The sequence below is a fragment of the Vidua macroura genome, chromosome 20, assembly GCF_024509145.1.
Source record: "Vidua macroura isolate BioBank_ID:100142 chromosome 20, ASM2450914v1, whole genome shotgun sequence".
In the NCBI taxonomy this organism is placed as follows: Eukaryota; Metazoa; Chordata; class Aves; order Passeriformes; family Viduidae; genus Vidua; species Vidua macroura.
The window spans coordinates 6,523,041-6,548,142 of NC_071590.1; the positions used below are offsets into that span (position 1 = coordinate 6,523,041).

At 43.0% G+C, this 25,102-nt stretch overlaps 1 protein-coding gene across 1 annotated transcript; it reads right to left on the minus strand.

Annotated features, from left to right (window-relative positions):
* Positions 1–72: 72 nt before the first annotated feature.
* Positions 73–25,040, minus strand: PITPNA (phosphatidylinositol transfer protein alpha). The gene is made up of 12 exons (XM_053995712.1): positions 24,868–25,040; positions 19,999–20,029; positions 14,217–14,362; positions 13,625–13,716; positions 9,662–9,669; positions 8,638–8,712; positions 8,191–8,274; positions 7,222–7,299; positions 6,225–6,335; positions 4,615–4,737; positions 3,814–3,883; positions 73–2,833 (listed from the first exon to the last, which is right to left on the minus strand). The coding sequence occupies exons 1-11, from the start codon at positions 24,885–24,887 to the stop codon at positions 3,836–3,838; spliced, it is 816 nt and encodes a 271-aa protein (XP_053851687.1). The 5' UTR covers positions 24,888–25,040; the 3' UTR covers positions 73–2,833; positions 3,814–3,835.
* Positions 25,041–25,102: the final 62 nt, after the last annotated feature.

Below are 25,102 nucleotides of genomic sequence, written 5' to 3' on the forward strand. Positions count from 1 at the left end.
CCACAGCAGCCTTAGGATGGCACCGAGACCTCCCCCCAAAAACCCCAAAACAAAGGAGGCGGAGGCGACAGGCTCTGTCTAGTATTTTATTAGATTTCGTTTCCAATATGCCTGTATTGGAAGATTTAGGAGACAAAAAAGGCACAAACTCACATTTAAAGAAACGACGAGATAATCTAACCCATTCTACAAAGTGTGTGTCGCCAAAGGAAAGAGCACGGAGAACCCGTCGGGACGTGGCGGGAGGCCCAGCGGGATGAACCCAGAGGGCTGCGGGATATGAGGGGCGAGCGGCCCTGTCAGCAAACCAGCCTGAGTCAGGCTGGGGCGAGGGGGCTGCCCCAGGGCCCCCCAAACCCAGCCGGCGTGGATGGGAGTGGCGATCCCAGCGCATCCAGCCCCTCGGGATGGAGCCGATCCCGCCGGGAGCCGGCAGGTCCGGGGGTTCTCGCCAAAGCTGATGGAAGATACGGCACGGGAACGCTGCGTGATCTTTGCTATGCTCACTAGCAGGAACCAAGCGTCGAGACGGAAGGGTCTTTACAGGATTTGTCTATCCAAAGGCTGAGGGATGCTTTCACTTAGGATCAAATTGGAAGGACAGAAAACAAAGGGCAGGGAGCAGAGGGGGAGTATTCAGGCTGAAGGTCCTGCAGTTTCCCCCGCCTCCCTCCAAGTTTTTCCACTAATCAGGAAAGCTTTGTGTAAAAGCTCTTACTCTGAAATCAGAGGATCAAAAAAGGATTGCAATGGTGGAATGTTACAATCTGCTTCCACGGCGATTAGTGTCATCAGATGGAAAGCCTCTTGGATAACACAAACTGAAAGAACAAGTGTGCTATGTGTATTCTCAGGTTGCCCTCAAGTGTAAGAATCCCTCAAAACGTAACCAACAAACATGAACAGAAGTCAGTGCATAAATTCTCTGTTACAAATACTTCAAACTGAAAGGACTCTAACTGGGGCCTACACTCCTAGAATACTTCTGGAACAGCTATACAACATGTCATGAAACATCCTGGTCCCAAATAGCCTCAAAGATTAAAATTTAGTTTCTTTACCTATTTTACAATAAACTTGTTTTACTTCTGCCTGGTGAGATTGCTAAAACCCCTCAAACCCCACCCCAACCCCGCAGAACCGTCTGAGGTCACTGAGAAGAGCCTGCCAGAGTTACTGGTACAATTCAGAGCTTATTGCACTTAGACATGAGTAAGGCAAAATAACAAACTAAAAATAAAGGGATAAACTGCCCCCTCCCCAGAAACCAATGTCATCCTCTCCCTCCAGAGCATTCCCATCTTCCCTCACACTGCAAACAGCTCTGATCCCAGCACAGCCTTGTTCAGCAGGGCATGGGATCATTTCAGGATCTCCTGTTTGCAGGAGTGGGAAGGGCTGGAGGAGTCAGTGTATTACAGAATGCTAAAAAGACTCCTCAAAAGTGGTGATACACCCACGACTGTTTGGCATTCATGTTAGTGCTGCCAAACACAGAAGTGGAAAATAAAGTTATTACTACTAGGGGAGGGAAAAAATCAAACATTGGGCCTTAGGGATACGCAAAGAAGTAGGATTTTTTTTTTCCTCATATGTATTGAAGAAAGCAGCATTTCCTTGATTCTGTTCTGCTGAGTTGATTGTCTAAAGCTGATATCAACATAAGGATAGTTACAGTAAATATTTCAGTTCATTAAATAACGAGAGCTCTTTACATTAACAGTATCCTCTATTATTTATAATAACCAACAGATATCCTAGAAAACTGCAGGTCTTTATAAGTAGTTTCTCTTACAGCACAAAAGGAGATATTTTAGTCAGTCTTGCAATGGGAAGAATATTATTGCTGAGCAGAACCACCGCCCCAGGCACCTGGATGTAACCAGATGCCAACACCTCTCTTGCACACCAGCCTTTGCAACATCCCAATTTGTCCAGGGAGAATCACATTGTTATTATTAGTCAAAACCATTCCAGCTTTATAAGTTATGGGAAGTCTTAATTAATAAAGAACCAGGAAGTTGCAACATGTGTCAAGAAAGATTCTGTAAGACTGACACGCACAGCTGGAGGACAACAGAGCTACATGGGCCAGAGAGACCCTTAAAATGGAAAATCAACAGGTAAGTGCTGAATGCCCCAGTAGAGGGCCTGACTGCAGCTTCTGGACAGTCTTTAATTCATGTTTGTTAAGACAGAACAAAGTAATGCCCTGCAGAAGCCACATATGCCAACTCATCACAAACCAAGAACCCTCTGGCTGCTCCTCATTTTGTACTCAGGTTACCTGCCATTAAATATCTCCCTCTGGGAGCAAGGGTAAGAGTAGAACATTTCGTGGAAGAGTTTTGCACTTTTAAATTCGGACTATTTCCCTCTCCAAACAGACATTCAAAGAACAGTGAAGGGCTGGGCAGAAACCAAGGTGGCAGTTTATCCCACTTGGAAAAAAAAAACAAAAACAAAACCATAACAAAAAAATTCTAAGTCACCACATCACAAGACTATTTGAGCTAAAAATGTCACTTGGAAATCAAACAGGGCCACATGGAAATTGGTCTGAACACAATGAAAAAAAGAGGAGGGAGGAGTTGTAAATACAGCGATCTCTAAGTCACACGCCCCGAGGAGGAAACTCCTTGGGATACACGTGCTAACACTGGAGTGCTTAGTACCAGACTGTCTATTTGCTCACAATATTAAGGGGCATCTAGAATTAGCTATGGGAGGTTTAAAATCGCCTGCCGGTTGGACAGAGAAAGGCTTGATCCAGAGATGGTCCGTCAGTCAAGGGTGTGGATTCCCTGGGCCTTCCTGATGACTGTCTTGCAAACTGAAACAAAGAGACAACAGGGAAACGTTTCAGGATGGCTTTGGAAGAGCAGTGTGCCAAAGGAGGTGCCAGACAACCTTGAGAGAGCAAATGTGAGTCACGCTGTCGCCAGGCAGACAATGCACGGTTACACTGCAGCACTGATCCACAGGAAATGGGAGAGAAGAAAATCAAATGGTTGAAGCTGCATTCAAAAATTAAAGTATTTCTATCAAGAGACACTCCCTCTCCTCGTGTTCCCCACCAAATAACAGAGGGCAAACAGAAGTAAATAGTGAGTACTCCAGGAGGATGTGGTTCTGCCCCACCCCATTCCTTCCAAGGATGGCATTTTACTGCCCTAATAACCTGTTCTTCCCAATATAAATGGACAATTCCTTCTTTCTCCTTGCTTTCTTACCTCTCTAATACTATACAACATTTTTGCAGTGTCTAAGAAAAATTTGGCAAAACCAGCCCCCAAACCGATGACATATTTAACAGAATAGAAAGAAAACAAGTCAAAAGCTTTAAAATGGTCATTGCTGCTTTTCCTGCAATGCCCAAGTGTTATTCCAAGCCTTGGCCCATTAGCAAATACTACTAACAAGCAATGGAAAGAACAAATTTCTCACAAAATACTTGGAGTTCTCAATTTCCAAGTGTATTCTAAGAATTTGCATGTCTAACTTACTTTTTTTGAGACTGGCAAAAGTTTCTCTGCAAGTCACGGAAATTACAGAAATAATAGCAGTAAACTACAGAATATTCTAACACATTTTTCTTACACTTTTCACTCAGACTTTTCTTTAGAATAGTCCTGAAATGAGGCAGTAAACCTCGCTCATCAGCCTGTCAGTGAAATGGGTTCACTATAAAAACAATCAATAGCACAGATTTGCCTGCCAGAAGCTAAGAACAGGATCATTTCTCATACAAATGTTGAGGGTTTTAAACCAAATAGAGCAATACAGATTTTTGTCAAATCTCTTGATACCTACAGTGCACAAGGAAGGAGTCGTATTAGTCATCTGCAGCCGACATTCCTTTCACTGGATCTTTTTCTCTCATCTGAAAGAGGAAAGAATTGTTCAAGTACTGATTCTCATGTGTGTTATCTCAAAATTTATCAGTATGGAACACCTCCTGTGTGTAAGACATCGATTATATCTCAGCACCTCAAATCAGTGATTGTGAAATGCACATGCAGGCATCATTTCTGGTTAAGCTGTGGATTGGCAACAGATTTGGAACCATTATCCAAAGGGCAAGAGTGTACATGAAGGTATAATGAAATATCCTGAGGCATGAAGGGAGGGAAGGGTGCAGGGCAGGACACAAACCACAGAACAAGGTTCTCATTATTACCAAACTTGTGTTTCTCAGAGTAAGAATGTTGTTAAACACCCCCACTACCTGCTTATGGTACTTAGAGCTAAAAAACCTTTTACTCAACAGGTTTCTGGCAACTAATGAGGACAAAATCGACCATTCAGCTTTGAGTAAAAGTAAACAGCAGATACTGAGGCAGTAAATGAATCACTGCCACTCAGCCCCTCATTACCTGTGGTTCAATACATTTACTGGCTCAACAACAAACAGAAGGAGAATTCCATAATGATTAGGAGGAGATGCCAGCACCATGGACTCATGGCCAATCATTTAAAGCACACACAGCATGACCTAAATAGCAGGAGCACAATTCACACCATGCCCTGACAATGCAGCAGCCTTTCCTGGCTGCTGTGCTGGAGAGAAGCAGTTTCTCACACAACCCACACCTGCCCTGCTTTGCCACTGACCTCATCCAGCTGTCTCTTGGTCTCCTCCTCCATCCTACGGATGTCCTCCATAGTCAGATCAACCCACTTATCCAGCCAGCAAAAGAGCTGCCGGTGGAAGTTTGTGAAGAGCCTCTTTTCTTGCTGCAAAAGGAGGAATAAAACACAAACCAGCTTAGTCACAGGGCAATTACCATGGAGCTCACAGCATTGTAACAATTTTCAGAGATGTGTAGAATCAGCTCCCTCGCCCACCTTTCCATCTAGCTGCCACAATTGGAAACGGGAGATAGCTAATTTTTATTCTTTTATCAGAATATCTAATCTAGAGCCTTGAATCCCCAGAGAAATGCCTTTTTTTTCCCCCCAAACCTAGACAGCACTGCACTGAAAGAATTAGTGAATTTCCTTTGATTTGACAGTATTGTTCTGACTGAATAAAGTGCTCCAAGTTGGGTTTACTTAGAGCATGAAGTTGGTCTGGAAGTGCAGAAAAAAGGAGAAACAGGTATTTTTTAAATCCTTAACTTGCTAAAAACTAGAAGTTAGGAAATGTAAAGGGCTGACATGTACCTGTCTTGTTTTTTTTGTTTTGTTTTGAAGTGACCTAGAACAATGCCTAAACCTGTTTTTCATAGCTGAAAATCTTTCAGTAGAGGTGACTAATGTGCACAAACTACTCCAGGTTTGGAGCAATTTATTTCCATTTTATAAGAGATAAGCTAGGCAAAATCATTATATTAGACAGGGATATACAATGCCTCTTGGAAAGACCTCATTAAGGAAGGACACTTCAGTTTTACCAATTATGGTTTCATATCTCATCAAAAGCAGCTTGAATACTTTGATGCAAACCTGTAGATACTCATAAATAGAAAGACATTGAAGACATTGCTTTATTAAGAGCTTTTTTTTTGAGGTATTTGAAATTCTGCAGCACCATGGTCATTGCTGCCTTTAGATTGTATCACCAGAGAATTGCTTTTGCAGAAGCAGCTCTGTGGATTATCAATATTAACCACTGAGAAGTCTCTGTGATCTGAAGGCACAGGAGTTTTATGAACACAGCACTGCTTGGAAAACCACATTCCCAGGTGTAGCATCCTGCTGAAGCTCATGGGTTATAGACTCTGCCACAAAAAAGCTCTTTTTGAGATACCATTTATGTTTTAAGTTAATAAAGTTTCCCACCATCTGCTTATTTTTTAACACAGATTTTTCAAGCAGCAGACTAGGAGAGGAAAATGTGACTACAGCTCCAGGACTTGTCAGAAAGATCCTCAGCTGATCAGCATCAAATAGCTGGAGCCATCTCCCCACAAACATGTTTTGCCCCTACACAATGTAATTCCAGTACAAATGCATCACCTCATCACTCACAAACCAACAACCAAGTGACTGCAATTCTGATTTATTAAACAACACAAACCAGACAATTTACCTTCACATATTAGAGTAAAAATGTTCAATAGCCACTTCACAGAACAATCAGCCACCTCTGCCCTTGGATTAGCAGCAAATTGAACCCAGCTTTAACTGAGTGCAGAATTTCAGGCAGAGCCATTGCCTGTCCAGCAGGTGGGTGATGAAATGTGCCCCATTCCCACATGTCTCCCCATCACAGACCTTACCTTCTGTATAAAGTTCTCCACTTTATTTTGCAGACCCCACCACTTGAACTTGACTGTTACCAGCTTGTAAGCACACATGTATGGGCAATCTGACTGCTTCCCCAGGTCCTTCTGCAAAGACACAAAGATATTCACATTAAGCCTCTAGCCAAGTGTCTCCAGGAAAGCAGCTCCTTCAGTCCTAACTATGAAGTCTTCCCACAATTCCCCACAATCCTCTTGCATTGTTACACCCTTCTTATATTTTATTGACAAGTTTTGTCACACCTTTGCTCACCCTTTTTCAAGGCATGATGAAACTAGACCCTGGTTTCCTTCACAGGTGGCTTTCCCTCCATTCTGAGAACAGACTATTCCTTCCTCTCCTCTGTTGTCCATTTTTTCTTCCATTAAAATTATGTCTTTCAGCATCTTCACTGTTATACCACGGCTACTTTGCTTCCTTAAAAGTCTCTTGATAAAGTCCCTACCTAAAACATTTTGGAATTAGATTATATCATCTGAGTCATGATTATAAAGTCTTAAAGAAAACTCCATAAGGTTTCCTATTTCCCACTACAGGAGCCATAACCACTCTTCCCAAATGAATCATATCAACCTCAGCTTCTGCCAAGTTTGCCTGCACACCAGTAGCTCCCCAAATCCCACCCAAGGTCCCTTTTAAAGACTGGTGTTATTATATCTGCACTTGTAATGTCTTCAGATTCCAAGGATTTCAGTGAAAGGTTAAACATTGCTGGTCATTACTCAGTTATCTCATCCTTGAATTCTCTTGGGTGAGAGAGCCTTGGGCTGAGCACCAGACAGCTCTAGAGATTTCCTGGAACTCAATTCTCTTTGTACCAAGCTCTTTTAATTTCTTTTAAAATCAGAACAGATTCAGGACTGAGTTCTGCATTTCCTTCTGCAGAAGGGATTCCAGTGTTTTCCAGATGTATCTTTGGCTCCAAACCCCAGTATCTGTCCTAATACAGTTCCTGAACTCATCAATACAAACCTTCCAGTTGGGACCCAGAGGTCCACGTCCAGTCTTGACAGATTTAAACCTTGCTGGATCTTCTTCTGCCTTGTAATCCTATTGGACAGACACAAAGATTAAACACAAATTATCCTTCTGTTTTCCAGCTGTTCTCTCACACAAAGGATTTATTTTCCTGGGCCAAGACTAACCTCTGCCTTATCAAGAACTACTGTTTTCAGACCTCAACATTAGGTCAGACACTCTCCAAGGAAATGTATCTCCCCACTGTGTTGCCTCCTAGAGCTATGAAGAAGTGGTAACAAACTGATATGACCTTTGTAAGGTTATCAGAAGTTCTGTAGGATATGTTTCTTGTAACCACTTGCTCTTTGGGAGCTAAACACTGCTCTTACAGAAAGCAGCTGTGCTATCTAGGATTTTTCACAGCATTTTATCAGTGTGATGCTCACATGCTGCTCACTAGAAGAAAAGTAGAGTCAGACTCACAGTACTACCATGAAAATGGTATCAAATACTGTTTGAAAGTCAGGAAACTCAACCAACATTCCATTTTTATACAGTTGATTTTTCTTCCCAGCAAAGAAACACCCCTTTCTTTCTCACAGTAACTGGAGTGATTCTTAGAACCAAGTACTGGCTACATCATTTCCAGATACACTTGTGAAGTATCAAAAAGGGGGAAGTTTAGGAGAGATCCTGTATGGAAAGGGAAGTGCCATTTCCTGCTATTCAAGCACTTCAGTCAGCTGGAGAAATACACTGTTACATGCACAGGCAACACATTTTACAGGCAGTGTTGACAGAGTTTTTAAAAGAGCTTTCCTTCTGGCTTGCAGGAGCAGCTTTAAGGAAGGCCTTTCCTCCTCTATCCATCCTCTCACTTGTCCTGCTGCCTGTGAGCATCCCTGGAAGCACAGTTTGTCCATGATCCCCTCTTTTAGCACAAGGCCTCCCCCCCAGGGAGCTGTTAGCCACCTACCATACCTTGGGGAGTACTTGGCTCCGATCAGCAATGTCTATATAAATGGCTTCTACACTCTTCCATACCTCTGGCTCCAGTTTGTGCACCTGCAGGGAAACAACACCACTCAAGGAGCTGCTTCAGAGACAGAACACTCCCAGCCTAAGAAAATATAAAGCCAAGTGGAAATGCAGACACCCAGTGCTCCCCTTCCCACCTACAGGTAAACACACAATGGGAGAGTTTCTAAAGAAGCAAAGGTGCTCACACAGAACAAGTGTTTGGGGGTCAATTTTATTCAGTTTATGTGAGAAGCCAACAGAAGGGAGTCTGCCTTGGTAGTGAGACAAACATTTGAAATGCAGAAACATGGTGAATAGACAGCTCCACACAGCACTTCTCTAACCCAGCACAGAAAGAAGCACTGTGACATTAAAGAGATGAGTAAAACACATGACACAAGTACTCACATTCTCTTGTGTTCCAAGATCTGATTTATGCCAGGTTTCAATTTTGATCAGGAAGTCATCCTTCATATACTCATTCTGTCATCAAAATAAAGCTTCTTGTTATTCTAGGATATATAATTATATAAGACAAATATATAATTTGTCTTCTTATTACACAGATAAGCATTAGGAGAGTCAACTCAAAGAACTAATTCAAAGAATGAGCTTTCCATTTGACTGGGGTCCAACTTAGAGAATTTCAGAATTATTTGTAAGCAGATCATTGCTTTCAGCAAAATTGATTGATCATTAATTACTTAGGATTAAATAAACCACAAGCTGTTCACAAAAAAAAAACCCAAAAATTCTATTATTTTAGTGGCACATTTGGAGTTTATAAACAGCTTTTTCTTTAAAGGACAATATCTGCCACTCTATTTAGAGTTTAGAAGGGGTAACATAAGTTAGCTAGGCAGAAACTGTCTTTCCACAGAGATTATTGAACTAGCACTGAGTACATATTTTGATGCAACTCTTCAAATTAATAACAATATTAAACTGATGTGCTGAGAGCTTTTGACACTGAAAGGGAAGGGACAAGAAGTACAGTTCTGCCAAGTAAGCAAAAAACTTTCCATTTCTCACTATTACTGTGAGTAGCAATGGACTCCCAGAGGTAACCCTATCCTCCCTCAGGGGAGCAGAAACAAAAGCACAAGCCACTGAAACACTCAGCATGTAGAAAGGAAATACCAAATTCAGAAGAGATTAATCAAGGGGACAGCATGGCAAGAGCTAACTGGCTTTTACTCAGTTTACCCAAGCAAGGGCTTGTTCCCATTTGTAAAGCTGAGCTTTGCTGAGCACAGACAGATCTCTGTCCATGGTCACATGGATACACCACACTTGGTAAGGGCAGTTAATCTATGTGATCTTGCAATGATAAAAGCTAAAGTGCCTTTAGCTCAAATTAAAGAGCTTCTTCTACCCAGAACACTTCATTTCAGTCATTATTCCACAGATTATCAGTAAAAGCAATACTTACTGTAATAACTGGTCCAAGAAATCAACACATGGAAAGAAAGAGACACAGCACTTTAGTGAGAAAAGACTGCACAGCAATAACTGCCCTCCTCCCACTCTCAGCCAAACAGGACAGCTCCAGCTTCCCAGGTACCTCTGAGGGAAAAGACATGGAAGTTGATAAAACCCAGCTAACTTCACCCCTTCTCCTCTGGAAATTCTCAGACTCAGAGAAACAAACCCAGAGGAGCAGCAATTAATTATGCACTGCCACTTGTGTTCCCTGGCCTGCTGCCAGCTGGATGAGAAGATGGAATAAGTATGTTCAGCTGACAGCATTTTACCAATCCTTTCTCAGCTTGCAGATAAGGAGCCTCTCCATAGTTCCAAAGGAAACCCATGCTGGATTCCAGGCTAGTGCAGCCCTGCCTGGAGTAACCAGACCCTCTGCATCTCTGCTGCTCGTGGTAACTGAACTCCCTGGACACCGAGGCTCAATTATTCAACACAGAAAAGCAATTAAAGATCCTGTAACAGTCAGCATCTGCTCTACCTGAGCAATTCTACTCAAGCAGAAGGAAGTCTGAAGCTGGAGGTGAAGTTCTCTGGTCTGTTCTGAAGTCTGACATCAGGGCTTGATTAAGAAGCAATTTGGTTTTAAAGGTATTGTAACAATTTTTGAGTTTCCAACCCAGCATCCTGCAGACAGTTACCATCCCAAATCACCTATCATGCACATCCAGCTGCCTTAATTACCCTCTGCTGTGCTTGGACTGTTCTAAACCCCTAGCATGTGAAAATTGCTTTTTACAGCAATTTTACAGAAAGCCAATTATTTAGACTGGCATGTTGGGCTGGAGGAAGAGAACAAGAAAGCAGAGCTGATGCTAATTTTTCAAAGGCTGAACTTCATATCAAAGAACATTTCATTATTTCTTCAAGAAGGAAGTGGGTTTTTTTCCCTCCTAGTCCAACAAAATACTGAATAAACCAGCAATAATTATAAACCAGGGCCTTCCCACTTTGCCATGACTGTGTGCTGTGACTGTGCAGCTACCTCAAAACAGGTTTCTTCACCTCCTTAACTTCTTCCCTGTGGGGAAGACTCCTCATTTGTAAAGAAACAAATTAATCTCTTCAGAAATGCCCACTGAAACTTCAATGCTCAGCTTCCTACAAATTAGGACCTGCTTCTTGAGGCATTACAGCAGCAACTCCTACATGTTTCAACTGCAGTTATAACTTCTCAGTTTCTTGACATTTGGCCACAGGCCATGGTTACACTCAGAGTGGAACACACATCCAATTGCTTTTCTAAAAACACTTAAGCAACATTAATATTAAAGTCAGACTGCAGAGAAGAACACTGTTCCCTTTGGCACCAGCCCACAGGTACAACTATTAGACAATCCTCACTTCATTTTTACTGCAGAAGTTGTGAAACCATACAATAACAACAGCCTCACTTACAGTTTATACTCTCAAAGGAGAGTATAAGGCTTCCATTCAAAGTACATAAAAACAACATATTACAGCACAAGGAAGTGTGCAGAACTGCAGAAAGTTATAAGCTAAGCATTAAAATTCTCTCAATCTCCAGTACTACTTTGATAATGGCTCATAATATGTATATTAACTGAGCTTCTCAGAGGAGATATAGGGAAATGTAAGAAGGATGCAGACATATAATTAAAAAAAGAAGAAGATGAGGCACAATTAAGTAAAAGCATTGCTTTATTCCAGTTTAGAAGGTTCTGTGAACAAGCAAGCTGTGCTCCAGGGACAGCACAGCAACACCACCTCGGACAGGAGGGCACAGGCAGAAGCAGCTCCTACACTCAGGTTTAGCTCCTACCGGGTCTCTGGCTCTCAAATTTCAGATTCTAGTGAGAGGGCTGAAAGCCTGGCTGCTCTAAGCCAGCACAGCATTTTCTGCTGCCCAAAGATTCACAGCAGGGCATCCAAGTCTCCCCAAATCCAACCAAAACACCCGAGCGCATCCAAAGGAAAATGGTAACGCCCAAGGCAGCCCCACAACACATCCATGGGTTCTCACATCCATGGGTTCTCTCTCATATCCATGGATTTCCACATCCATGGGTTCCCTCTCACATCCATGGATCCTCATATCCAAGGGTTCCCACATCCATGTGTTCTCTCTCTCTCACATCCATGCATTCCCACATCCATGGGTTCTCTCTTTCTCTCACATCCATGGGTTCTCTCTCTCTCTCACATTCAAGGGTTCTCTCTCTCTCTCACATCCATGTGTTCTCTCTCTCTCACATCCATGCATTCCCACATCCATGGGTTCTCTCTCTCTCACATCCATGGGTTCTCTCTCTCTCACATCCATGCATTCCCACATCCATGGGTTCTCTCTCTCTCACATCCATGGGTTCTCCCTTCCTGCCCAATCCCAGCCAAAGGAAGGTTTCAGCAACTTTTCCAAGCTCCTCTTGCTTCATGTCAGGCTGGCAGATTCTCTAAACAGATTTATCAGCCTCCGCATCAAAACTGCCTTCTGCTCCAACCCCCACAACAAAGCACTTTTTATCTCATATTATGTTGCTGTTTATTGCAGCTGAGGGGTTTTTTTTTTTGGCTTTGTTATCATTACCAGCATATTAAAATCTGAAATTTCTTTGATTGTGTTGAAAAGTCTTGTATTTGATTTTAGTATCCCATTCTTCAGTAGAATTTTATTAGTGTGTAACTGAAGGATAAGCAGCTTAAGAATAACAAAAGAAGTAACTCCATACCTTTGTTTCAGAAATTGGTGGAGAAGGAATAGAGGAGGTGGAATATACAGCCAGGCATTTAAATCAGCTCAGTGGGCTTAACATGGAAATAAACTAGACATTTACTAACTAATTTAAGTAACATGCAGCAAGAAAACTGCATAAAAAAGATTGTGAACAACTTTGGTTCCACATCTTCTGTGAGACATTAAAAATTTATTCTAAAGTTGATGACAGTATCTGAATTGTGTATTTGAAATATCCATTCCACTACACTACTGCATGTAATTTCACAGACTGAGGTAACACTATCCTCTCCCACTGCAGAGCTTTTTCCTTCTTTTAAAACACTTCATCTAAAATTCACTTAAATAAAATGTCAAAAAAGGGGGTTTTTATATATTGAGTTTCAAGAACAGTTGGAATTTTTAAGTGTTTCATTCCCATAGCAACTGTACCACTACCAACTAGCAGAAAATGTATCCTTCAGAGATACAAACAGCACAAAATGCTGCCAAACACTACATAAGTTTGGAGGCAAAGTCAAATTTTCAGTTTACAGCAGTAAAAACCAGAGAAGCTGTAGTGGTTAAACACCGTGGCTGGTAACTTCAGTAAGTAAATACTAACCACTCCTGTAGAAAATAGGTTTGACATTATTTCAGCACTTTACACAGCTCCCAGAGCCTCACCCCTGCCTTTACAGACGGATTCACTTCAACTGCAGCATTCTCTGTTCAACCCTCACTGACCTCAGATCCTGCAAGTGAGCAAATACCCATCACTTAACACTTGTTCCCTTCACCTGCACTAAGCAAGAGGCACCTGAGATCTGCCCTGTTCCCCTCTTTCTTCCACTTCCACTTTCCAACCGTGTTCCACTTTTTCCACCTGGCTATGCTGCACTTGAGCACACAAAATCACCCCTCATGTATTTATTTCGTCAGTGTTACACAGCTATTCCTTTAGGAAGACTAACAGATTTCTTGGTCTGTTCTTTTCCTGTCATAGAGGAAGGTCACTCATTAGCAGCACATCAGACAAAGGCAGCTCTTTTAACTCCTCACCACTGTATTTTGCTTTTCCTGACTACACAAAGGGCTTAGAGAACAGAAATACAAGATTTGAGAGCTGAAACAGCTTCTCTGCTGGTTGCATCTTTCCTTATACCCTCCCCTACCTTTTTTCCCTCTGCCCCCAGAAAACAAAAAGGGAGAATCCAGAGTCCTGCCTCAGGCACTCACCAGTTCTGCAGTAGGGATAGGCATTCCATGCTTTTTCATGTATATTCAGAGCTCCTTCAGGGGCCAGCATTCTCACAAATGTTGGCACTTTGCTGCAGATTTTGGAAATAGGAAGACAGGCATTAATAAAGACTATATGTAAAGAGAACTGAGACAGGGAGGACATCACCTGGAATGCAAACACTAGAGATTCACACAGTTCTGGAATTGGTAGGACTCTCCCCAACCCCATTATGACGTTTTCCAGAAATGCTAAATCAGACATGTTAATATAAATCCTCTTTACATAATGAAAGATAAAACAAATGGAAAAAAAAATAGGCTGAAAGCAGGTGGAAATCTAGGAGATGTTTTTTTCTTTAGCCAAATTCAAGTATGAAAATACTGGGTGGCAGGAACAGACTTGCTTTGAAAAGCTCAAAGCCAGATTTTCTTGGGACAACAGCCACTTTAACAGGGGAGGGTGGGTGTCCCAGTGATGCTCACTGCCAGGTGCTGTTATGCTCCTGCATCTTTCAGCCTTTACATAATCTGTGATTTACAGTTGCTGCAACCCCTCTGCCCAACTCTGGGAATGAATTGGTTCCCATACCTCTGTAAGTGGTAGATCTTGTGTGTGTACTGCCCACGCTCTCCATCTCTCTCGTAGGGTTCGTTCACCAGGACTTCCACTCCTTCACCTCCACCAGTTTCATTTTTACTGGCTTCTGCCACGGAATACAGCTGCCCTACTTGATACTGGAGAAGTTAAAGACACATTATTACCATGGCTGTAAATCAGCTGAAGTAATAACTTTGCCAGAAAAGCCAAGGACAAATTTATTACCCAGGGAGAGGGCAGAGAAAAGGACATCCACTTGTATGAGCAGATAAGCAGCTCATTTAATTTCATTTCAGATAGAAAGCTTGAGTGGTAGTTAGGAGGAAAGCACTGCCAGTAAGACATTTCCCTTTAACCCTTCAATCTCAAGCTCCAAACCAACACAGAACCAGGAGAAAGTAGGAAAGATGAAAGGAACATCAGAAAGTAAGAAAACACAGATGACCTCAGGGATACTGTAGCAAAATCCATTGGGTTTCACTCTTTTTGAGTGACACACAGCTGTCCCCACAAAATTTAGAATAAGGCACTGCCAGTCCTGAATCAATAAGCACACAGTGCTGCATCCAGAAGAGCCCCAAAGAAATTCACATCAAGCTTTTTTACAAAATGCAGGGGAAGGGGGAAGGGAGTGAAAAACTTCATAAGGGAGATAGAAGATAAAGGGTACTTGCACCTGATTTAAGTGCTCCAAGAAACAAACTTGTTAAATGTGCACAGTTTAGGAGCCCTGAGGGTCAAAGATGAGCATCCCCCACGTGCAGTTCACACAACTGAGTATGAAGCTTGAAGTAAAGAGGGTATTTTAATTCTGAAAACTTTATCTAATGAAATAACTGAGCCAGTGTCCCAAATGACCAGTTGATCCATCCTGTCACTGATCCCTATTATTTTTCCTATGATCTTTGGTTTGGGTTGTGTTGTTTTTTCCTCTGTACCACAGTTCCTCTTAGCCACAAGCTTAATCCACTACTAGGGAGAGCACAGAATTTCAACATACAGTAAAATTCTTACCCTAAAATAATTTCTCAGTCTCTTACAGACATTCACTTAGCAGCATTATTTCCCAGAAACCACTTAAACTACTTAATACTACACAATTTCTTTCATAAGAGGAATTCACAAATGTTTCCCAGGGCAGAACAGAGGAAAACCAAGAAAATAAACAAAAGAGAACATTCTCCTCTGCAGAAGATGTAAAGATTAATACATTCTTGCCTCTGGTAGCTGAAAAAGGGGATGCAGAGCTCAAAAGAAACATGATCAAATGAAGAACATTCACACAGGTCTCTCTGAGGCAAAGTTAGATGAGCAAAGTTTGAGGATGAAGAAGTTAAACCACTGACTTAAAAGGAAGAGTTCTAACTTAGCAGAGTTAAGTCTTCAGAACTCTTAAGTGAGCAAAACAGCAACTGTTGCCAAAGGCAACAGTACAGGGACTAAATCTGAAAGGGTAAACCACAAAGTGTTTGGCACTAGAAGTGCAATGATTAAAAAAAAAAAAAAAACAACAAAACAAAACACCAAAACCTCCCAAAAATTCCATAACATAACTACAAAGCAATGCAACACTGTTCAGGCCATCTTCCTTTTCCACAGCATAAGGCTCTGCATCAGAAACAGGAATAGCACTTCTGAAAGCCAGCCTGGAAAAGTGGAATACTGCTCAGAGCTGAGAACCCAGAAATACTTCACTGGGCTGGAACATCTTCTGCAACGAAGGAAGATTTCTACAGTCGTTAAATTTTGTTGTCAGAGCATCCAAAATAACAACAGTACCCAAAGCTCTCTGGTACTTTGTGCCATCTGGTGCCAACAAAGGCCTGCTGGAAGAATAGATGGAAGCCAGAGTAACAAGGCTAGGTGTCCTGGCCTCAGCTCGTGTGGGGCAGAACAAAAATCAGATCATTTTCAAGCTAAGAGCAGCAGCTCTGCTGGATCTCTCCAGAAGGTCCTGGCCCAGGTTACACGAGCAGCCCTCACTTGGCTGGACAGTTCCTGCACTGTCACAGCAGGTTGGGTTTCAGTCTGGATTTTGGGCTGCAATACAAGTCTCTGACTTCTGACATTTCATACACCACACTGCTTTCCTTATGACTCCCTACATATGACCCACACAAAGCAGAGCACTCACCTCCCTCCAGATGAGCAAAACATGAGAGTTGTGAAACCTTAGAAGCAAAGTTGCTTTAGCAGAGTAAGAGCCACACAAATACTCACAGAACAGAGTTTATTATGAGTTTGGTAAGTACAGGATTACAGGGGAGGACTGAATGGCTTTGACTGCTTTGCAGCAAGTCCCAGGACAGAGCTCCAGGAGCACAAACTAATTCCTCTTAGTAACAGCCTCTTATTCATTCCTTCTCCCTTTCAAAGACTTGGGTCAAAGTTCAGACACTAAGAAGATAAACCCTTTGGTTTAACATCTTCACCATTTAAACTTCCCTGTTATTTCTGAGCCTTTAATCGCATTGATAAGAGAGGAAAAGGCCCAAATAAAACTGTCCCAATGAGCAAATCCCACATCATTCTCCCTGCAAAGGTAAACAGAGAGAAAGATTTTGGCTCTAGGAATCTGAACTTCAGACAGACCTGAGAGCACCAAAAAGTTCTTCTTCTCTTCTGCAGGAAGTCATCCCTCTTGCTCTGTACCAAACATCTCTTATACAGCTGAGAGAATATCTTCATTGCACCAAATTTCCTCCAGCAGGCCTGATCTCAACACAACCATCTTCAAGAGCAGTTGTTTTCCTGAAAGCTGCTTTGAATGCAATTAATAAGATTCCTCTGTTTGGCAAGCTCCTTGCCATGTGAAAGGAACAAAGAGGCAGCACAGAATGTGTACACACAGCTCTAATCCATACCAGCATTTCAGTGGCAGCTGGCAGAGACACCCACACGAGTCCACCCTCCCCAAGCTGGCACCTGATGCTGGCCAGGGAATGGGAGCAAAGCCTGGCATCCAACACTCAACAAGGAGATTCCCTTTGCTCCCCACAGTGGGACAAGAGATAAACCAACACAGCAGTGCAGCTTGCAGCCTGAACTTGAGCAGGACCATGTTTTGGCAGGGTTTCCATTAGAAGACAGACTGCTACAGTCTAACTCCTACATGGCAGCTCTCGAGTTTTAGTCATTGCCAGGGCTTCTCTTGCACTGTTTGGTGCCCAGCTTGGCTAGCTAAGCAGCACTGAGCTCTGTGTTGATTAAGTCACAGCTCCCCAGTGCCTTCCTGATCACTAGTTTTCTCTTGAATTCCATACTATTGGTTAAGATCCATTTGCTAAGGGTGGAGACTGAACACAGAATCCCTGGTATAGCACAGAACCTCACAAGAGACTCCCTCAACCCTTCCATGATATCTCAAAGTTACAATTAATTTCATTCCCTATCTTACACACTGGCATCAGACTTTTGCCAACAATCTGCATGCCCAGAAGGTGTAAACTCTTAAGCCTTTTGAGCAAAAATCAGCCAAATAAAAATGAAATCAGAAGTCCTCCTGCTAGCCAGAGATGCTTCATGAGCAGCTACACAGTCAGGACCAATAACAAATCTCCAGAGCCCTATTGAAGATTTTTGTACACAAGGAAATCCTTGAAAGCAATGAAGGTTTAACAGCTGGTTTGTAGAACAGACAGCAGTGCAGTGACCAAGTGATGCACAGATGTGTCAGCATCTTTGCACACAGGAAGGGGGATGAGGCAATAAACACAGCAGCAGTCATCCTCTGAGTCAACACTGGAAATAACCTTTTTTCTTAAGCACACCCAGCTACATAGGCAAAACTAAGTGAACTTTAGCACCCTCTCTGCTCTCAGGAACTGGCTCCTGAAATCTGCCCTATCACAGGAAAACCACCAGACCTTGGAAAGGGACATGACTCATGGGACACGGTGACAATGTGCAAGTTTGGGGAGAAATTTGATTTGGTCAGCTTGGGGGTTTCTCCACAAGGCAAGCACTGGACCCAGAGTAGAGCAATACACCTCCTGAAACAGATAATCCCAGGGCACCCACACAAGGAGTGTGCCAGAGACTGACAGATTTATCTACAGCTCAAACCCTCAGTTTTCCACACAGGCAGTTTACACACGAGGCTCTGAACAGCCAGGGAGGGACAAGAGCACAGCCAGGGACTCGTTTTAACTGGATGAAGGCTAATCCCAGTATCAGAGAACTTAGGAAAACTCCGTGTTGGGTTCCATCCAGTCTAACCCCCTCAAAGAAACAATCAGTATGCTGATGCTTTGACTTTTTGTTTACACAGCTTGACACCAAGGAGCCATATCACTACAAGTCAGGGTTCCTGTCATTCAGGAAGGTCCTTTCTGTCCATTGAGCTCAAGCAACCTGCCATTTACCCACAGCTTTCTCTAACCTGCAAGTTTGCATCCTTTGCTTACTTGATAAAGCTGATCATGTTACTCCTTCCTTTGTCAAGCTCTTGCTCTTGTGAGTGGTGCTCAGGCACAATAAAAGATCCAAACTTCTCTACTCTCATACTTCAGTCTGACTTCTGTTAAAACTGCTGGAAACAGATTCATGCAGAAAGCATAAAAGCTACAGGTAGGGAGCAAGCAACAGACAGAACTTCTGGCATTACCAGCCTTGTTCTTGCACTAACATAGAACACAGATCTAAACCCACTCTCTGATCAGAGTTCTGGGCTTTCTGTCAGCATCTGATACCTGTCACAGCAGACTGAGCCACAGGAACAAGAAACTCAGCTTAGACACTGCTTTTGTTTTACTAGCCAGTCTGATGGCTGCAGGAATGCACTACATGAAGTTCTAAACTGTGTTCTGTCAAAAGAGTAAGAGTTATAAAAGGGATGTGCTTTAAAAAGTGCTTCCATGAGCCAGCCCACCACTGTCTACGCCACAGTAGCTGCTATATTCAGAGGAAAGAAAAAGGAACAAGAGTGCTGTTACCACAGCTCTCCCTAAGAGTTAGAACAAGGCCTTGATCAGAGTTCACAAATCCAAGGCTTACAGCCAAGGATCACAAGGAAAAAATAAAACACATCCAGAAGAAGGAATCTGCTAAAGAAATGCTACATACTCAGTCATTTCAATCTGTACCTTGTTAGTATAAAGATTAAAAAATTCAAAACATTTATATGGTTAGATTCTCTGCAAGAGTGGTTCAATGCAGGAGGGAGGAAGGAAAGGCAAGCTGAAAATCAGAGGAAACAGGAGGGAAACAGCCACTGAGTCTGCACAGCTATTCCATGGTTGTTTTGGTGACAAAAATCACCCTGTCCAATAGAAACTACATCTCTTCTCTCAATTCAGCTTTATCTAAACAAGAAGAAAGTTTGCTGTATGTAAGAGCTAAATAGCACAGGTCTTTAAAAGTCCTTTTGTTATATGAGCCTCCTGTGTCACAAGTAATTCTTGATCTTTGCCTAAGAGTTTAAAACAAAAGAGCTCTAGCAAAACACAGTTTAAAAGGTGACTTAAATTTGTACTAAAGCTTCCCCTTCATGTTAAAAAAATAGAAAAGAACAATAGTGCTAATGAAAAGGAAACTGTACTTGAAAACAGCCTGACAACTCAAGATTTATAATCAGCATATCTGAAAGTATTTTATAAGAGAGATGATTGGCACCCTCAGACTTAATACAATTATTTGGTCAAAAATGATGGAGAATGAGTAACAGCTCACAGGGGCTCCTGAAGACAGCTTGCATTTTCCAGTTTTTGTTCATGCTTTGATCACAGGTTTATTTACAGTCCTAAAGCAAGGAAGCAAGAAGCAAAGAACTTACCTCCTCCACAGACACGGGCAGGATAACGCGGCTGGAAGGGAACACAGAGACAGAAATTAGCAAATATCCCTGCAGCCCCAAAATTCCCACAGCCCTCACAGCAATGGCTGCACAGCTCTCCTCTCCCCCCAGAATTCCAGTAATCCTTAGGCCAAAGACTATTTATATAACAACCTCAAAGAGAACCAATACATGATAGAGCATAATTGCAACCCTCTCCTAAAACTCTGTAATTCAACTGGTGATCCCTCACTGGCCTGCAAACCCACCCAGCATCAACACAGTGGTGATCCCTCTCACTCCATCCTTTCAGCAATCCCATCTTATTCCTATCAAGCTGCTGGGGAGGTTTCTGTGGGCCTCAGCAATTCTGCAGAGATCTGCAATAGCCACAAGGCACTGCACGATTTGCTCACATGTCCCAGAGCAGCAGGAAACAGCAGAGGAAAAGCTTTCTCAGAGCTCACTGCAAAGGAGGGTGCTGCCACTGCTTTAAATCAGTCTTTTTTTTAATTGTGGTTTCCTGAATGCTTCTGAGAACCAACTGACTGGACAACACAGCAAAAACTGCCTGAAGTCACACAGATTTTTTGGAAAAGAATCAATTTAAAGCTGACAGAAATACATGCTTTTTAAGGTCTTCTCCAAAACTGGATCTGTGGTTGACTTCTGCTTTCAGCAAAGATGATGTCAAACAAGGAATCAAAGCAAGAGACAGATAGGAAATGGATATGGCTACCATGGGCAAAAGAATTCCCAATTCTTTGGGAATTAGTCTCAATGGAACTAGGACACAATCAAGAAAAAAAGCCCTCTGTATTAATAAACTGATTATGAAAAAGCAATAGTGGTGAAAATAAAATTCTTTTTTTACACTTTACCAAAAGAACAAACTGCAATAAGGGCAAAAGATTACAGATTATGCAAGATTATTTGTGACAGCAACACTTTATGCTGACTGCAAAGTACTGCAGAAAGAACTACTGAGAACTGCAAAAGAAGTTCAGTGTCAATAAAAAAAAATAATAATGCACTATAGGCACTCGTTTTCACCAAACACATGGGGTTAATGAGCTCCAAGTTAGTTATTGCCAATATTTGTGCCTTTATGGAAAAGCAGCAGGAAACATCAGCTCAGTGGCAGTTCAAAAGTAAATCCAGTATTAGAAACTGGAACAGCACACAGACACACACACAAAAAAGACAATTAAGTCACTAGAATCTCCCACATATCAACATCTTGAATATTGCCCACAGTCCTGGTCACCTTATCCCAAAGAGGATACAGAACAAGTAAAGGAAGTTAAAAAAGATGATTGGAGATGGGAAAAAGCTTCTGTGTGAGAAGAAAGCACTAAAGACTTGGCCTTTCAGCTTGGGAGGAAAACCAGCTAAAAGGCTCAGGTATGGAAGAGTTTTAGAGATCATAAATCATGCAAAAAAAAGTGAATGGAGAAGGAACAGTGACTGTTTTACAACAGAAAAAATCATTAGGCAACAAATTTTAGACCAAATCACGTGTGCTTCTTTACGTCATGTCTACTGAAGACATGGCATTCCATGCCAAACATAGGAAGTAAAAGCAATTTTTAAATGGGATTTGATCAATTCATGGAAATCCATGTGCCACTTGCTGGTAGGATACATTGAACTATAATTGTTTTACTCACTGTTACATACTGTTCCCTGAAAATACCTGCTGAAATGCAAGAGGGAAGAGGACCAACACCAGTATGGTGTAAGGGAGGATCAAAAAAAGGAAAGGGATTTCCACATGTAGACTTTGGCATCGAGCATGATGGATAAAAGTGCAATGAGAATGAAAAGAGGGGCTGGATGATAAATTAAAGACCAAGAAACAGGGAAAAAACAATTTCTTTGGAATGGAGTTAAAACATTTTTCTTCAGAAAACCTGGTGTAAAACATTGCTGTAAGCGAATGAAATTCCATTTAGGAAACTGGAAGACACTAAATCTGAATTATTATCTTAGAGCTCAATGGAGAAACAGAAACACAAAGAAGATCAATGGTTTACAGTTTGTTCAACCCAGCAAACCAAGAAAGTGGGGATAAAAACCACTTACAGGTAGTCAAGTGATAAAGGAGGAGGAGGGAAAACTCTTTAAGAGGATCTTGAGGAAAACATTTGCAAGAGCACCAATGGGAACAAAGATTCCTAACTTTAGGACAGAACTTGCTCAAATTATGAGAAATTATATGATGTGGTTGTCCTGAAAATGGTGAGGAACTTAAGATCCCTGTTAGATTAAAATCTGCCTCAAATGACAGCAAAGGGAAGTACAGCTGCAGGGAAGGTCAGTGGCATTATCGTCACTTCACAGGAAAGGGAAGTGAGTCTCCACACTCTGATTCTCCTCAAGGTCTTCAGAGGCAGTTTAAATCAAAATAAGGACAGCAAGCAAGACTCCAGCCAGCATTTACAAACCCTGACACCCAAAAAATGCAAACATATGAACAAAATTCATGCAGCTTATCTGCACCATGGATGGATAGAAATGCAAGATAAGTCTGAAAGTCTGACAGGACATCAAATGAAAGCGTTAAAGTCATCACTGCATAACCACCAGGGCAAGAAGCTGTAGAGAAATGATGATACAGACTTGTCTGATAATAAAATGTGACATCAGGTTTTTGTTATATTGCTCTATTTCTGTATCAGCTCCTAAAATACTTACAGGCATAATAAACCCATCTGATTTACTAGGGAGAGTGTGACAAGGGGTCACAGAGATGGAAGAATAATCTGCTCAGATGAGATGAAGTTACAGATCATTTAGCTTTTTACCACCTATGGTAGGAAGGCAGTAATTACCTGCATGCAAACAGAACTAACATAAGTAACAGCAAAGCACTTCAAATAGCCAGCTCACACCAAAACAAGAGGTTTCAACATGCCTTAAACAGTTGCTTCCTGGAACATGATATTTCATCAAAAACCATCTCAAAAAGGATGTAAATTGGGCACGTACAACATCAAGAAAATTTAAATCTGAGCCAATACAGTGACACAACTCAGAATGTGCAGCTCTCAGAGGTGGCTGGGAATCTCAGAAAATCAAAAATAAATGTTCATTTGGAATGTCCAGTAGCAACCTTGACTGTCCTTAGAGCCACACATGTCTTACTAAGGGCAAAACAAAGGGAAGAAAAGAAACAGTATGATGGCAACACTAAAAATGTTTAGTGACCCTTTTGAAAATACAAATGGAAACCTGTAAAAGGAAACCAATGTAGTAATTCTGGTCTTTTAACCTTTACTCTTAACATTTACACTTCACACCTTGTTTCTGAAGTAGGCAGTGTGAAAGACCAGCAGGCATGCTGATGTGGTGAAGTAAATAATGTTGAGTAAAACAATTTTTGGAAGTGATAGTCACGAAAATGAACTGCTCATACTGTCAGAAATCTGATTCAAAGTACATATGTTCTCACCTTTACAGCACAGCTCACTGGTAATGAGCTTTACTGTGGTACAGGGCAAGGGATTGTGAGCAGAAGCATGAAAAAGATACATGATAACCCAGCCAAAGTGCTCTAAGAGGGAAAGTAGAAAATCCAAAGGAAAACATCAACAAAACAGATGTTGTAGAAGGAGTTAATTATCTTTTCATACACCTGAAACAAAGCACTTAGGCCAGGTTTCTGACTGCTATCCAGTTTAACACTACAGAAGCAACGGTATTTCTGTGTTACAAAGAGCAGCTCTGCTGCTGCTCCTGAATTCTACACTCCTATTGTTTGGATAAAAATAGCAGGGGTTTAAGAATTTCGGGGGGGGAAAAAAAAGTAGTTAAGTTTAAAGGCAACTACAAGGATCACTACAACCCTCAATGTAGTTTTAATATTTACATCCACACCATGGTCCATAATCTTGCCAAGTAATTCCTGTAAGGAGGACACAGCCATGTAGGTAAATGTGTCTAAGAGAAGACCTGAAAACCCACTTTATCACTGGGACCGCAGGTATCTTTTGGAAGGGGAGAAAGAAAAAATAAACAGAAGGCCTCTTCCATCAGCCAAAAGAAGTTTAAAATGATGGAATGCACTTAACTGGGGAATGCACTTGAGTTAACCTTAAGAATTCAGGAAAGAACTATGTGCAGAGTGCACACAGCTTTGAAGACACCCAGCCAAAGTGCACCGGTCCAAGAGTATATTCCACATTAGCAAGCACAAAGCTGCTGAACCAAGGACTGTGACAAGCAACGTGACTGATAGCTACACACCCTCATGTCCAGCCAGTTTTCCACCCCTTCATCCCCATCGCGGGGCAGGACAACCGCAGCAGCCTCAGGGTCAGCGAAGAACTCCAAGGTGAGGCTTCCACACACAAAAATATTTTGGAGCTACCTCATTTCTGACATTCTCGGGAATCCCTCCTTGGAGATTACACAGCCGAAGGCGGGAGGGGATCAAAGCCAGGCTTGGCACTTGGCTCTGTTACGAGACGCCCCTGCCTCCCTCAGAGCTCCCACAGAAACCCCCGGGACTGAGCCGGCTCCGGCTCGGCCCTCGGCACCCGGGCACGGGCATCACCCACCCCGCACAGCCGGTGCGGGGCCAGCCGCCCGCGGAGGCCGTAGGGGCACCGGCGGCACCCGCGGAGCCGCAGCGGGGCCGAGCGGACCCGGGGCCCGCCGGCAGCCGCGGCCCCCGCCCCGCCGTGACCTTCATGCCGCCCCCACCGCCGCCGCGGCCCTCACGGCGCTCCCCGCTCCCCCCCCTCCCTCTCCGCGGCCGCAGTGCGGGGCAAGGCCGGGCCGCCCACCCGCGGCCGTCACCGCGCCAGGCCCCGGGCGCGGACGGAGGTGACCGGAGGGGCTCAAGGGGGCCGGGATGGCACTCACTATTCCTTGATGAGCACCATGGCGGTGCCGCCGCGCGCCTCCCGCCCGGGCCAGCGCCGCTGAAGGTGACAGGAGGCGCGTCCCGGAGCCGCTGCGCGGGATGGACCGAGCCGAGCCGAGGCAAACCAAACCGAGCCGCGCCGCACCGGGACGGGGGGGCCGGGCCGGCGGGGGGGCCGGGGCGGTTCGTCTCTGCGGCAACGGCTGCGTCACCTCCGCGCCGCGCGCGGGGCGG

Bases quoted from the DNA above. Each gene is read 5' to 3' on its own strand.
- PITPNA (XM_053995712.1), bottom strand. From the start codon at position 24,887: ATGGTGCTCATCAAGGAATA. The intron at 4,738-6,224 runs GTAAGGTCTGTG...CTCCTTTTGCAG, and splicing joins TGGAGAACTTTATACAGAAG to CAAGAAAAGAGGCTCTTCAC. The intron at 3,884-4,614 runs GTCAGTGGCAAA...TTCCTCTTTCAG, and splicing joins CCAAGAGACAGCTGGATGAG to ATGAGAGAAAAAGATCCAGT.